This window comes from Giraffa tippelskirchi, chromosome 4, assembly GCF_054371585.1.
Source record: "Giraffa tippelskirchi isolate mGirTip1 chromosome 4, T2T-mGirTip1v1.2.pri, whole genome shotgun sequence".
In the NCBI taxonomy this organism is placed as follows: Eukaryota; Metazoa; Chordata; class Mammalia; order Artiodactyla; family Giraffidae; genus Giraffa; species Giraffa tippelskirchi.
Window position 1 is genome coordinate 189,972,149 of NC_137278.1, and position 15,500 is coordinate 189,987,648.

Genomic DNA, 15,500 nt, shown 5'->3' on the forward strand with positions numbered 1-15,500 from the left:
GCCTGCCAATACAAGAGGCACAGGTTTGATCCCTGGTCTGGAAAGATACCACATATCGTGGAACAGCTAAGCCCGTGCACAACAACTACTGAGCCTGTGCTCAATAGTCTGGGAACCACAGCTACTTAGTCCATGTGCTGCAATTACTAAAGTCTGCACACGCTGGAGTTCATGTTCAGTAACAAGAGAAGCCAGCACAACTAGAGAGTAGCCTCCACTCGCCTCAGCTAGAGAAAAGCCCAAACAGCAATGAAGACCCAACACAGCCAACAAATAAATAAAATTATTACAAAAAGAATCTTAAAAAAAAAAAAAACAAACCTCTGTAGGACAGTGAAGCAACTGGTGGGATTAGGAAAAGTGGATCAAAACCTAGGAGATCTAAACCACAAATCAGAAAATGAAGACAGGTTTAAACTGGTACACAACTGAGGAAACTGGACTATACAGAAGAGAATTAACAAGCAGCATTTTAGAAAGACGAATACAATGCTTGAGAAGGACTAGTAAAGATGTAAAAAGCAGTGTCAAAGTGGTCATGTAAAAGGTTGCTATTATAATCAAGGAACTGGCTAATGATGGCCTTGTAGAAAGTTAAAAGATGCAAAACACAGACTTTTATAAGAAATTTAAAAGTTTTAATTTGGCAACTCACTGTGTGTATGTGAAGTGATACAGAGGAATCAGTTTCCAAGAACTGAAAAATTGTGAATAAAAGGAACAATGGGAAGACATTCCTTGAAGATTTTTCTAAGAATTCAAGAATTTTGAGTAAGGGGAACAATGTGCAAGCAGACGTATTTGTGGAGAAGATAACTGGTTTGATGTTGGAAAGAGTAAGATTCTAAGGCTACAAAGAAATATCCAAGTGCAAAGGTTTATTACTACAAGTTAGAGACAGACGTGTATCTTAAAACTATGAGAGTTTAAATCTCAGGTTCTAAAAGCACAAAATCATAGATGCAGCCATGGGACTGATAACAAACCATGAATGAAATTATTCTCTTAAATCTTCCAATATTTTCAAGTTCTAATCCAACATTCTAAATAGTACTAGTAAAATAAAGTCTAATGATTAGATAATACTATCACTAACTATATAAGGACCCACTAAAAGTAAGAAACAGAAATAGTGTTGTCCTAAACGATGCATTATAAAATAACTACAATAACCTTATTATTAATAAACTCTCACTTTAAATAAAATTAAAAAACTAAACTTGTAGGCTGAGATATATAATTCCTAAAATCTAGTCACAGTTGCTTGCAATTTGCTTTCAATTGTGTAACTTTATTTTCATGAACCACCTCTCCCTTATTTGTAAATAAGGCTCTGTAAGTGGTTTTCAAGTCAGCATCTGAGACAATGCTCATATTTCAGACAACCTACCAAATAGAAACCACACATTCTCTTATGACAGAATGAATGTATTGATGTCATTTCCCAGCTTCTTAATCCTGGAATAAAATGAATTACTAAAGCATGCTACCATGTGCTCATTTCAACTAATTAGAAACTCAAGCACTACATGTTAATATACAGATATATTCAATAAAAAATTAAAAGTAGCAATTATTCATGAACATAGATCAACAAACTAAAGTCTTTAAAAATACAATTCATAGGAGGAAATAGATTAATATAAAAAGAATCACAGCAAACATTATTTAGTACTTAACAGCATTTTAGATGATAGCCTTTCTTCATTGACTGAAGAAATACTGAAGATGCACTACTAAGATTATTTCTGAGGCTTGGCATGGGTTGATACATTATCTCAAAAGTATGTTGAAGACTGAACCCCAAGCATCAGAACACAAACTTATCTGGAAATAGGTCATTGTAGAGGTAATTACAGTTGACCCTGGAACAACATGGAGTTGAACTGCATGGGTCCAATTATACACAGAAATTTTTTTTCAATAAATATACTATTCATATTTTCATTTTACAGATCTTTAAATTGAGTGAGCGTCTGTGTTCAATTAGAGATCACCATAACTGAAATCAAAGGAACCAGGGTTCGAGTTCTGATTCTATCTGAACTGTTTCAGCTTACTGCTGTGGGTGAGTCATTTATGAATTTCTTCATTTTCTGAGGCAGGTACCAGTACATAGATTTTCAACTGCAGGCAGTGGGGACAGCACCTCTAACCCTACACTGTCCACAAGTCAACTATAGTTAAGATGAGGTCCTACTAGAATAGTGTGGGTCCCAATCCAGAGTGACTAGTATCCCTAGAAAAGGGGGAATTTGGAAGCAGACACACATACAGACACAGCACTATGTGAAGATGGAGCCAGAAATCACAATGATACTTCCACAAGACAAGAAATGCTCAAGATTGCCAGAAAACCATAGGAAGCTAGAGGAGACAAATGGAACAATTCTTTCTTACAGCCCTCAGAAAGAACCAATACCGATGGCAGCTTGACCTTGGGCTTTTAGCCTCCAAAATTATGAGACACTACATTTCTGTTTTGGAAGTCACCCAGTCAATGGTATTTTTTTTAATGGCACTCTGAGCAAATTAATAGAGATTCTTTTTATTCTTAATACTTAAAAGTTAAATATACTTTATTGTCAACTTGGAAAACATATACCAGAAAGTAAGTTCTGAAAATGATGACACGTGGATAGGCAATTCACTGTACAAACCTGTAGTTCAGCAAGAACTGTTTTATGTCTCTTGTTACACTCAATCTTTTCCACTCGTGTTTTCAATTCTGCCAATGTCTTATCAAATACAGCACACTGCAACGCACATAATTTTTCTTCCAGCAACCACTGTACAACCTAAAAATATATATTCCTTTGTTACAAAAAAGGAATTTCAAGCAAGCAGCAAACAGTAAATATTGTGAAGTACTAATAAGTATCAATAAGACTAATACATTAGGTAGTTTGTTTTAAAAAAAACTACTGGCATCCATAACACAATGCTTGCTATCTGTTGAAATCCTCTACTTCTGCCTATATAATATCTACTGTAACAGAATAAAATGTACTAAAAATAGAAAATTTCCAGAGGGTGAAATTTTTAAAACAATTTGAAATTGAAGTTTTAATATTTTCCTCCCATACCCTCAATTGTGATTTAAGGAAACCAGGTGAAGGATCAGATTTTAATATTTTCTAATCTGTTACAGAAGATATTTTTATGAGACACTAAGAATCTCACTGCACTATGAAATTTACTCACAGTTTTTATATTTATCTCATTATAGACCCATAAAGAGGACACATGGTGCGTATCCATGGACCACACTCGAATAACACTTTCCTAAACCCTCAGTATACATAGATGTTTTCAAAATCCTTTCCCATAGCCAGCTTCTTATTTCTAATAGCCCTAAAAGAAAGACTAAACTGGCATTATTATCACCATATGATAAAAAGATCCAAGGGAAAAAAAGCCACTTTTTTACTGTCTCTCTGTTCCTTACTCTAATGGGGATATTAACACCTTGAATAGAAGAACATTGGCCTAGATTATTTATAATTTCACCATTAAATCTGTAAGGCTTTGAAAAATTAATTTCACCCAAGTCTCCTATTCTTCTCTTAAAAAACGATTTGTTAACATTTATGAACACATTTTGAAAAATATATTAAATACTTGATATTTTCATTATTTCTATCTCTAGTCTAATATATATAGTGAGAAGTTTCCAAAGCCTGTACTTTAAATATTCCTTTTCCCTAGTCCTTCCAGAGCCTTGTTGTTCATACCATTTTTAATACTAAGCCTAAAATACATAATAAAGATCTTAGAATGCAGGGACTTAACAGCCATGAAACTAGCTTATGAAAAAAATTATAAAAGCTAAAATGTTAACATATGAGGCTCTAATGTTCCTACTAGAATGAAGTTGAGTGTAGAAGGAAAAACAAGCTGAAAACTGATACTCAGTTTTGTATAAAGCAAATAAGAAGTCATAATTTCTCTCCCATTTTGATGATTATTATCGTATCTTTAAAAAAACAAGAACGATTTAGCTTCAAAAGAGTCACAAGGAATTTCAGAATTGAATTAAAGGTAATAAGCCCAACCACTTTTTTCAAGTTCTTTGTTTCTATGAGAAATCTGAATGTCAATAAAATACAGAGTAAAGTCAAAAACCTAGAAGAATAAAGATGGTAGTGGCTTTTATTTAATATGGTTTTAACTTATACTCTCTAACACCTTTTGTAGCTTCTGGTTTATATCTCCTTTGGCTGTAATCTTCACTTGAAATTCTGCCTCATATTCCTCTTCCAAATATCGACGGCGTTTGGACTGTATATTGTCCATGTCCTCTGACTTAGAACGTTTTCTTCTAAAGAATTCGCCTGAGAAGAAAAAGTAGGTGTTTTTATTAAACACCAATCAGATGCTTTTATTATAGATAGGCTTTAATGCTTATTTTCCATCCTCAGGAAAATATTATTTCTATCTACAAAACAGCATTCTCAATCATTTGCTTTTGTGATCAGAAAAGTTAGTAGATATCTTTTAGCTTTAAACTTGAAATGATTTTCAATATGCTAAATAAGAACTTCCTAACGGCTAAATAAGCAAATGGACAAACAACATGAACAAAGGACATCCTTTCCTCAAAATCTTCGTATTAAGATGGAAGATGCACTAACAATATGAGATCATCTTAAATTCATTCCTTTTAATAAATTTTATACTACAGTATGAATTCCAACAAAATACAGCATTCATTCACAAGTCACAGATTTCTCAGTATTCATTCTCACATCACATACTTCTACAACTGTGCATAGCTTTAATTATTTAATTCTTTCCCCTCAGTAAAATTTTTTCTTCACTAAATTCAGGAAAAATTCTTCCTTAATCACTAGCCTTAGGAAAATAACATATCAACAGTTATTCTTAATATATCTTAAGAAATTGCAACTATATATTGATAAAAATAATAAAATTATGTTATTATGAAAGTAATTTGGTAAACAATAAATATTCAAAGACCTTCACTTTGGAATATGTTTTAAATACTGACAACACTCATGAGATCATAAGCAAGTTTTATCTGGTTTCTTTTTGAATATGTAAGAAGGAAAATATTAAAATCTCCACACTTATTAAAGAAAAATGGCCATATGTGACCATAAATCTTCCTCTCTACCTCACCCTATATCCATATGTATGTAAAATCCAATTCTATTCCACAACTTCTCTTGTATTACAACTTACACATGCAGAGATGGAGAGCAGTAAGACAGCTACAGAATACCGATTTCTTGATTTCTGGTCCAGTGATCTTTCCATAAATCTAATGACATTCAGTAACATTGTTTTCCCCTTCCCATAAAGCCTAAGAACTTTAAATAAACTGAGATACATACTTCCATTAGCCAGTATCACCTCAGACAAAATTCCTATAGGCCCATGCTCTAAAAGAAAATCTAAAACAACTTCTCTTAAGATATTCAGATAGTACCTTACTAAATAGTAAGCTTAAATCTTCCTTATGGAACAATGGAAAGAATAAACAAAACAATAAAGCATATGAAATAATTAACACCTTCAAAGATAACTGAGTTAACCATCAACAAAATGATTTTACTGTGGCTTACTTAAGCTGAAAAATTTTACCATCATTTCATGGACAGAAGAGTATTTTCTACAAAAGTATTTCTACAAAAGTATTTCCTTAAAAGCAGAAACAATTTTTAAAACAATTTCAGGTTTGTTGGTACATGCTTACTTTTCTCAGAAGGTCTTTCATCTTCACGTATTACTTGCTCTTCCTCCTCAGGTTTGCTGTCCTTTTCATTGCTTTCTACTTCTTCTGTAACAAAAATAGAAAAGGAAAATTTCTTCCATTATAATTTGTCAACAGTTCATAATAATTTACACTTTTGGTATAATCATCCAGTTAATGATATTTTATGAAATCAGTCTCAAATTGTAAAATATTGGGAATAAAAAAAGGAGCATGAACTGGTGGAAATCAATGACCAAGTCTAGCTTTAAATGTTCTTGCAAGTTCATAATAAACTCTTAACATGGAAAAAAAATAATATTGATTTTAAAACAAAATATCTTAATAATTTACTGTCATCAACACATGTGAAAACAACTACTATAGTATGTTTAGACTCTTTTATATTCAGTTATTAAAACAAAAACATTAACTGTGACATTACAAAAAAAAATTACAAATTACTGACAAACTCAAAACACCTAATATTTTTGACCAGATACGCTGACTCATTATTTTAATGGTTATGGATAGGTAAAATCTATCCTAAACATAAAAAAAAGTTTTACTAAAAAGTAATAGCTACTTCAATACCAGTGCCAACAACTAACTTAGCTAGGTTTTTGACATACATTATTTCTTATCCTCCAAATAATCCTACACTATAAACAGTATTTTTGCCATCAGGTAGATAAGGAAAATAACATTCAGAAAGGTTAAGTAATTTTTGGGCTTCCCAGGTGGCACTAGTGGTAAAGAACTCGCCTGCCAATGCAGGAGAGTAAGAGATGCAGGTTCAATCCCTGCATCAGGAATATCCCCTGGAGGAGGGCATGGCAGCCCACTCCAGTATTCTTACCTGGAGAATCCCATGGACAGAGGAGACCGGTTGGCTTTGCAAAGAATAGAACATGACTGAAGCAATGCAGCACAAGTAATTTTCACAAGAGGCATATAAAAGCTAACAATTAAAGAATGTGACCAAAAAATATTTATAAAGATATATATACAACTGCATTGTTATAAGAAAGAAAATTCCAGAGGCACCAGAAATGGCCTTTGGTCAATACATTTATAGCTCCTCAACTAACTTAATCATTTAGGGGAGAAGAACAAACCATTAATATATTTGGGTTCTATTTTTCTCCCTTATATCCTTTAGCTTCAATAAAACATGTCATATTTCATCATATACTGCAACCAAAATTAAATAAGCAACCATGTGCATATAGCACTATATAAAGATTCTGATAAGGCATTTCTGCTTCAAACACCAGAGTTTTAGTTTCAACAGCCCTGAATAGTGTGTGGGTGTGTTAGTCGCTCAGTCGTGTCCGACTCTTTGTGACCCCATGGACTGTAGCCCACCAGACTTCTTTGCCCACAGAATTCTCCAGGCAAGAATACTAAGTAGAAGCTGAGGTTGAAAAAAAAAAAAAAGAATTTTTACATGATAACAGGCAAAGACGAGGATCACTGATGAACCTATTACAATATTTTTCACACTAAGATATGAAAACAATCAATCTGTAAAATATGACAGTAGCAAAATAAAACAAGAATGTTAACACAGTACATACAAGGATTACTGAGACTATTTTTAAACTTTAAAATAAATGAGTATTAGAAAATTAACTTCCCACTTACCACCCTATGCTCATGAGAAATGTTTTTAAGATCTCATCCCTCAACCTCAGTTCAATGAAAGTTTGTTTTGCTCCCCTGTAGACGGCACACTCATTACAAAGCATTTACTATATTCACTTTTCCAAATTTTCCTGTCTTTAATACTAAGGGTGGTGACTCCCATAGTTTGCTAGTTTACAGAGTAACTGGGTTGCTTAAGATGAAGATTTACCTAGTGTTTATTCAGCAAACCATCATACCACCAAAGGACAAAATTAAGCCTTATAACTTCAATTGATCAGAAACCAGCGAGCAACCTGGCCTGGTTTGGTGAGAGGCAGAGGCAGGCCAAACCAAGCCAGGTTGCTCTGCTGTCTTCTTGTATGTCACTCTCCCTCTCCTCTGAGACAGATGTCAAGCTGAGCTTGCAATTCCTTCATTTTATTCACAAAATTCCTCTTATCATCCAATTCCCATTTTCCAGATATGTTTAGAAAATGTGACTGTATTCTCAATACTTAAAACACTTATTAGGACTTAAAAATAGACAAAGAGAATTAAAATTTAGGCTAGAGTTTGACTTAATAAAGAACCTGGGATTAAAAAAATGGTATTAACAGAATCTACAGAAAGGAGTTAAGGCCCTATCTTTCTTTAATTTTTGTTGTTGTTGTTGTTCACAAAGCCTATACAGAATCTAAGTGAACTTGCATCAACTCAGAATAATAATCAAAAGTCTGTGTACACAGACAGGTTTATATATAACTTAGAGTAGTTTCTGAGATTCCTAAAACTTATCCAAATACTTAGGCTAAGATCGTTTTTTTTTAAGAAGCTGTCCTCATCCACAGTTTCTGCTGTAATTCCTCCCATCTTGAGTACAGCCTCATATATTGGCATGCTTTCATATGCAGTTCTATCTGTGGTATTCTTTCCTTTCAACCGGATGAGATGATAAGTTCCCTAAGAGCAGGTACCAAACCTTGTAATTTTGGTAATCCTAAAAACTTTTGGAAAGAAATGAGACAAATCTTTCTGATGAGTTATCCTTAATATAATTCCATTAAATTAAGGTAGAAAAACTGTGTTGTAGAGGATAAGAAGACAGAATTTATATCAGGGGTTAGTTCTCCATTTTCAGAATTACATGGAATAGAACTTTATTCCAAAAAAATACGGACAAAAACATTGCCCTGGGTCAGGGTTGACAAACATTTTCTGTAAATGGCCAAAACATAAGTATTTTCAATCTTGTGGGCTCTATGGTCTCTGAAACAACTGCTCAATTCTGTACTTACGATGGGAACTACTGATAAAAAATATGTAGCACATAAACAAATAGATGTGGCTATGTTCCAACAGAACTTTATTGACCAAAACAGTTAGGGCTTATCAGTCATAGTTTGCCAATCCCCGCCTTAGATCAATGGCTCTATGAGAAACACTTAAAAAGTTCCTACAGACTAGCTAAAGGCAATATAATCCACAGAAAAAAAAAGGGGGCAAAGAAGATAAACAAGCAATTTATAGATACTAGGAGCATAAACAGCCAATGTAAATGTCAACCTCACATGATATATTAAATGTCAGAAAAATATGGCATTACTACTGGTAATATGTCTTTTCCAGAACATTTTTAAAGGCTTTATTTAAGTAATACAAATTTCCAAATAATATATTTTCCACAGTAAGTTTCTGTGCTCCCTTTTAAAGCAAAATTGGGGGGCAAAGTTACATTTTATTATCTCCAATTCTCCCATTCTCTCTGAAATTCAACTTCAAATAGGCTTTCAACTCCACTGCCCCTTGTCAAGGTCACAAATGATCTCCAGGTCATTAAATATTTCTCTTCCACCTTAACTGAACAAACAGCAGCATCTGATACATAAATAGAGCTAGTTATTCCTTCCTTTTCAGAACATTCTTTACTTGACTTTCTAAGACAACAAAACCTCCTAATTTTCTTTCTAGCTGAAGCTCTTTCTTGGTCCTCTTTGCTGGTTCTTCCTGATCTCCTTAATCTCGAATCAATGGACTATAAAGAGTTCAGTTCTTGGACCTCCTCTCACTCACTTATACTCACTTGGAGGTGATTTCAGCTCTCACTCGACATCAACTAATGTCTATATGGTCATATGGACATTATCTATGTGGGCATGCTTAGTCATGTGCAAATCTCTGAGACCCCATGAAGTGCAGTCCGCTATGCTCCTCTGTCCATGGAATTTTCCAATCAAGAATAGTGGAGTGGGTTGCCATTTCCTACTCCAGCTATATGGTAATCTATCTACTCCTAATTATTCCTAGACAGTCCAAGCCTCTGCCCTAAAATCCAGATATATATCTAACATGGGCAACAACAGCCATCTGAAGCTTATCTTCCTCTCACATTTCCTTTTCCAAAACTTGTTTATCTTTGATCTTCCTCAACTCTTGATAGAAAAACCTGCAACTTTCACACCAGTGTATAGGAATACGAGGTTCCATAAAGAAAATCCAGATAGGTAAGACAGTTGAATATTAATGGGCTGAGATAATAAAGAATTTTAGCTGAACACAGTAAACAGTGAAAACAAATTATCAATAATTTTAATTGTCTAAACTATGGCAATTCTATCACTTTCCCTAAAGCAAAATTAGACAGAAATCTTCAATTCTATTCCCATGCAATTATCTTTATTAGCATTTATGATCACTTAATTTATCTTATAAATAAATTTGGATGAGATTAATTTATAAATAAATTAAATGAAGATGAGATGGTTGTATGGCATCACGAACTCGATGGACATGAGTTTGAGTAAGCTCCGGGAGTTGGTGATGGACAGGGAAGCCTGGCGTGCTGCAGTCCATGGGGTCACAAAGAGTCAGACATGATTGAGTGACTGAACTGAACTGAATTTATCTTAAGGATTCAATGAAAAGGGAAAAACAAATCAATCAGATATTTTTAAAATCTGAAATAATATCTGGAAGGGAATTATGTCAGAACTTAGTATAAAATCTTATTTACTCCAGAACAGGTTATTCTCCTCAAAATTATTAAGAAATAACAATGTTTAAAGAATTTTAAAAAGCCAAGTAGTCAGAAGAGCTCTCCCTTTCATTTCTCCATAAGAAACAGAATGAAAAAGGCAAAAATGGAGGAAAAATTTGAGAATGCAGTAGCTTGAAAGCTAAGGAGAATCTCAAGAGGGAGGGATTGTTACTAAGAGATCATTTAAGCATGAGAGAATAAAATCAAAAAAAGGATGCCCCTGGATTTAACAACAGGAGTATCAACATCACTCCACTGAGAACAATTAGGTAGGAGGCTGGCAATGTGGAAATCACAATTCAATTAAGTTAGAGAGTAAACAGGAACAGATGACACTGTGCTAGCTTTGTTAACATAACTTGAAGAGTGGCACTGAAAGACGGGAAAGATGGAACAGTAGCTAGAGGAGAGTATAGTATGGAAAATACACGAAAGGTATAATTAATGTGTATACCTCCTCTAGTGTTGCTGTAATGTTCCCAGAAAGAAACCTTTCTTTTCCTAGCCTTTTTACACAGACTATGATTTTAAACATTTAGTGGGTATCAGTTATTATACAGTAGTAATAGCTGCAATTGTTTGTTAGGTGTTTCTATCTTTGTAAACCTGAAATAGCTTTTCTATTTGTTTTCTGATATCATTCATTATTTTTTATTGATGCTAATACACATCATAACTGCTACATTTAAAACAAATTTGCTAAAGAAGTGTCTGAAATAATGAGTTTTATGTTTTCCTACTAGTACAGCACATAAGCATTAGTACTTAGAGGGAAAAGCCAGATTTACAATTCTGTGTTCTGAAAATACTAAAACTTAGTCAAGAATAAGAAATCTGAAGAAAGTAATACCTCGACATATGAACAGCAACAAATATGACATGAAACAGATTCTACCACCACATAAAGAGCACAAAGAACAGTTAAGAAACTATACTTTAATCTACAATAACAAAATTTCCTTTGGATCCGGGGACAGAAAATAAAAGTTCAGTTACCAGCTAAGAAATTAAACCTATTACTAAACTTACTCTATTAACAGCATACAACCAAAGAAAGGTCTAAAAGTAAGTAACCAAAAATAAACCCAACTCTGAATTTTCAAAGTATGCAAAGGGGTAGCTTAATATTCATCTTTCTGCATTTACACAAACAGCACTGTGTGGGAGGGATAGTCTCCAATAGCCCAGATTCTGGAATAAAGGTAAAACGTATAAACCCATTAAAGGTTCAGCTTGCTCTCACTTTCTTATATTCACTACCAAAAGATATTTTTAATACTACTGTCTCTCTACTTACTGAGAAATGAGTGAAGTTCACCCTAAACACTGTTACTTATTATCTTTCCAAAATGTAAATTTGATCATGTTATTCTCCTCTCCTTGAACTCATTCAATGGTTTCCCAGTGCTAGTATGCTTCAGCATTATAAGCAAGGTCCTCCATGACACACTTTTCTTTATATTACTTAAAATATTCTTATATATCTTATATTATGAATTACTTAATTAATCCCACAAACATTTACTGAGCACTAACTGTGACCCAAGCATTATTTTGGCCTGATTATGATGGCTCAGAGCAGAAGTGATAGCAGTGAAGATGACGAGATGAGACTACATTCTAGATCTATTCTGCAGGTAGCAACAACAAGATTTCCTGACAGACTGGATATGGAACATGAACGAAACAAAAAAAGAATCATTCCAAGATCTTTGACCTAAGCAAGTAGGATGGAGCTGCAATTAAGAGGGATTATCTTCACTAAAACTCTATGTGACACAGATAGTGAAAGGAAAGTGCTTCCCTGAATATATCTATATCTCATAAAGTTACTCTCCTCTAAACTCCCAGTCTACCAATTTAACATTATTACTGTATTCACAACCTTGTATTTAATGGCCTGTGGTTTAATTCTTGTCAGAATCCTCAGGGCAAGTAATAAATTTTACCTTTAAATCCCCAAGCCAAGAAGAACCTGGCCTTTCTATATATACAGGTTTAATAAATGAATGAATGCTCTTTGGAAATGAAGTCATCTTTAATAAGGGAAAAGTTTCTATCTCCACAAGAAATGTAGGTATGATATATTGGAGTGGGGTGGGGGAATCCTGTGTCTTCTAGGTTTGCCTTTTTTTTTCTTCAAACAAACTAAAACCAAATGCTGTGTTTCTAGTCACAAGGTCACTCCACTCACAGGGCTCTAAGGCTAAGAGAATGTGACACAATGGAAACATAAAGGTACTCACGCCAGTCTGAAAGTAACTGAGAAAGTTTCACATGGTAATGATGCTTGAGTTTGACCATGAAAGCAAAATAGGATTTTCTCATTCTCCCTTTTTCTCTAGCAATAATAAAAGAGATGGGAAAGACAAGCATTGACCAAATCATGATGTTTATACAGTTTTTATATAAGGAGTCGGAAATAATCCTAAAAGTAATAGGGATCTAGCCAAAGAGAGGAACATAATCAAATAATAGAGATTTAAGTTATTAAGAGATCATTTAGAAAATGAGTCAAACATTAGGTAGAATCTAGAACGCTTAGGAAGCAAATGGATAGTCTTTATCAAACATATAATTAGGCCTCCAGGTTTCTGAATTCCAGCAATGATGGTATCATTTCCTGGACAAAGAATATTAAAAGAATCAGATTTCAATTGGAAAATTGTAAAATGGAATTTGTTACACTTGAAGAAAATAAACTAAACAGTAGGCCTTTGTAACATTCAAAGTTATTCAGTTGGTAAGTGATAGCAAGAATAACTTTTAGAATTTTGATTAATTATGTACTAGAAATTGTTATATCACAGTGTTATATTGGTCCATCTTATCTCTATTCCCAGTCTACAAGCTCCTTATGGGCAAGCGTCATATTTTCTACGTTTTTTATCTCCCTTCTCAGCACTTTACACAATGCTGCTCTCAGAGTGTGTCTTTGTTAATTCTGAATTCTGTGAAGTTAAGAATCTGTCAAGTTAAGAGAGTATTCTAGTCACCATCATTCTCAACTTCCTCCATAACTAAAAGAAACTTAAAACTTTATGAGAATGTTTTACTAAGCAGTTTATTAAAGCTAATCAAAATCTTTAAAATTTAAATAATATGCTAACCTGGAGAGCATGTCTCATTTTGTGATATAACTTCAGACTCATCCTTTTCACCTGAAATATCCTCTTCATCAGAGAGGACCAAGAAGGCTTCTTTTGGCAGGCTCTCACTACTTTCTTGTTTAGATGGTGAACCAAAAGAACCTTCCATCTTTTCTTCCAAATCTGGATTTGTCTCATCAATTGGAAGGAGAGAAGCTTTAGAAAAGCAAGTGAGTTCATCTTCAGCAGGTGCAAGCTTTTCCAAAATAGGAATGATTTCATCTGTCTCCATGGAATCTGTATTTTCTAGGATATTCTCATTTTTGTCATCTTTCATAACATCTTCACTAATGGTTTCCATAAGGTCTGCAGAATTTTCTCCTTCATTCTTTTCACTTTGGTCAATCTCCACACTGCTAGATATAGCCTCCTCTCCAAGAGTGGATTCTGTGATTGCATCTTCTTCTAACTTCTTTTCAGGAGACAGATCTGAACAAATAATTCTATCATCTGTTTTGAGAGCTTCTGCATCAGCATCACTATTACTATCAGCTTTATTTTTCTCATCAAATGAGAAAATTTGATCTAACTTTTCATCGTCTCTATTTTGTTGAAGAAAATCATCACCTTTATTGCTACTGGGCTCTGTACTATCAGTTTCAGGAACTGGTTCACAGGCTGGTACTGAACTTGGATCAAAGGTGGGGTCAAAGGCTGTCTCAGAAGTTGGTTCATCAGAAGCTGGTTCATCAGAGGCTGGATTACCAGAGGCTGAATCACCAGAAGCTGGATCACTAGAAATCAGATCACCAGAGCCTGGATCATCAGAGGCCAGTGATTCAGAGGCAAGATCACCAGAGGCCGGATCATCACACGCTGAATCACTGGAGACTGGTTCAGTGGAGACCGATTCACCAGGGACTGGTTCACTGGAGACCAGTTCATTAGAAACTGGCTCACTGGAGACCAGTTCACTGGAGACAATTTCACCAGAGATAGGGTCACCAGAAGCAGGATCACCAGAGGTGGGATCACCAGAGGTTAATGTTTCAGAGGCCAGGTCTCCAGAGACAGAATCTCCAGACCTCAGACCTCCAGTAGCCAGATCAGAAGCTGGATCACCAGAAGATGGTTCAGCAGTCAGTTTAGAGGCTAGATCTGGACTTACATTATTTGCAGACAAAGGTTCACACTTAAAGTCATCATCCTGCTTGCTTTTTACATGAACATTTAAGGTACAGGGTGTTTCTTTCCATTCTGCTTTACTTTTTTCAGGGTCCAAACAAAGATCCTCTATGCCATTCACCTCTTCTTTGTCATTAAGATAGTCCATATTTTCCAAAGGTGAGGTTGGGTCCAAATCTCCATTTTCATGGTTGCCATTTAACAGCTTGACATCAGTTTTCAACAATTCTTCCTTGACCTTGTACACTGCTTCAAGTTGCTGACGATCACTCACTCTCATTGTTTTTCGAGCCTTAAAGACTTTTTTTTGAGGTTCTTCTATACTATCCATTTTGAATCTTTAAAAAAAGAAAGAAAAAGAAAGAGTTTAACAATTGAAACCAAAGCCACGTAATTATAGACTTATTACAAATTGATCTTAGAAGCAAGCACCACTTTATGTAATTTTAAAGTAATTACACAAAGCATAATTATTTATGCTAATTTATTTAAAGCATAACACACATAACGCTGTGTATTAATTTTTATATTTATTGAATTTATATAACATAAAATTGATAACAGGTACAGTTCATAAGAGATCAATTACTAGGCAATGTTAGGGGAAAAGTGACTAATTTCTAGTTTTCATTCTCAGTAAGCTAATGGATTCACAGAGTATGGAGGAGAGAGTGTTAAAAAAGTCCATGAAGTAAAAAAGTAGTTGTCACAGGAAAAATAAGAGAATGAAAGAAGTAGAGGAATGGGGGAGAGGTACAGAGATAGGTGAAAAAAGAAAGAATTAAGGAACATAAGGAAATATTACATTTACAACCAGAAATATCTAAATAACTGTTAACATTAATAA

The 15,500-nt window shown here is 34.2% G+C and overlaps 1 protein-coding gene across 8 annotated transcripts in view; it reads right to left on the reverse strand.

Annotated features, from left to right (window-relative positions):
- ATF7IP (activating transcription factor 7 interacting protein) overlaps positions 1-15,500 on the reverse strand; it is a 110,401-nt gene that overhangs the window by 43,642 nt on the left and 51,259 nt on the right. For 6 of the 8 annotated variants that reach the window (XR_014081950.1, XR_014081948.1, XR_014081949.1 and 3 more), the window contains exons 2-5: positions 13,490-14,991; positions 5,720-5,803; positions 4,189-4,334; positions 2,661-2,798 (exon numbers count right to left, since the gene is read on the reverse strand). Coding sequence is in view for 4 of the 8 variants with exons in the window: in XM_081589238.1 (XP_081445364.1) it covers positions 2,661-2,798; positions 4,189-4,334; positions 5,720-5,803; positions 13,490-14,991 (1,870 nt within the window). In the remaining 4 variants the exon portion in view is untranslated. The remainder of the gene's footprint in view (positions 1-2,660; positions 2,799-4,188; positions 4,335-5,719; positions 5,804-13,489; positions 14,992-15,500) is intronic. The other 2 variants (XR_014081951.1, XM_081589242.1) reach the window with 1 other exon arrangement.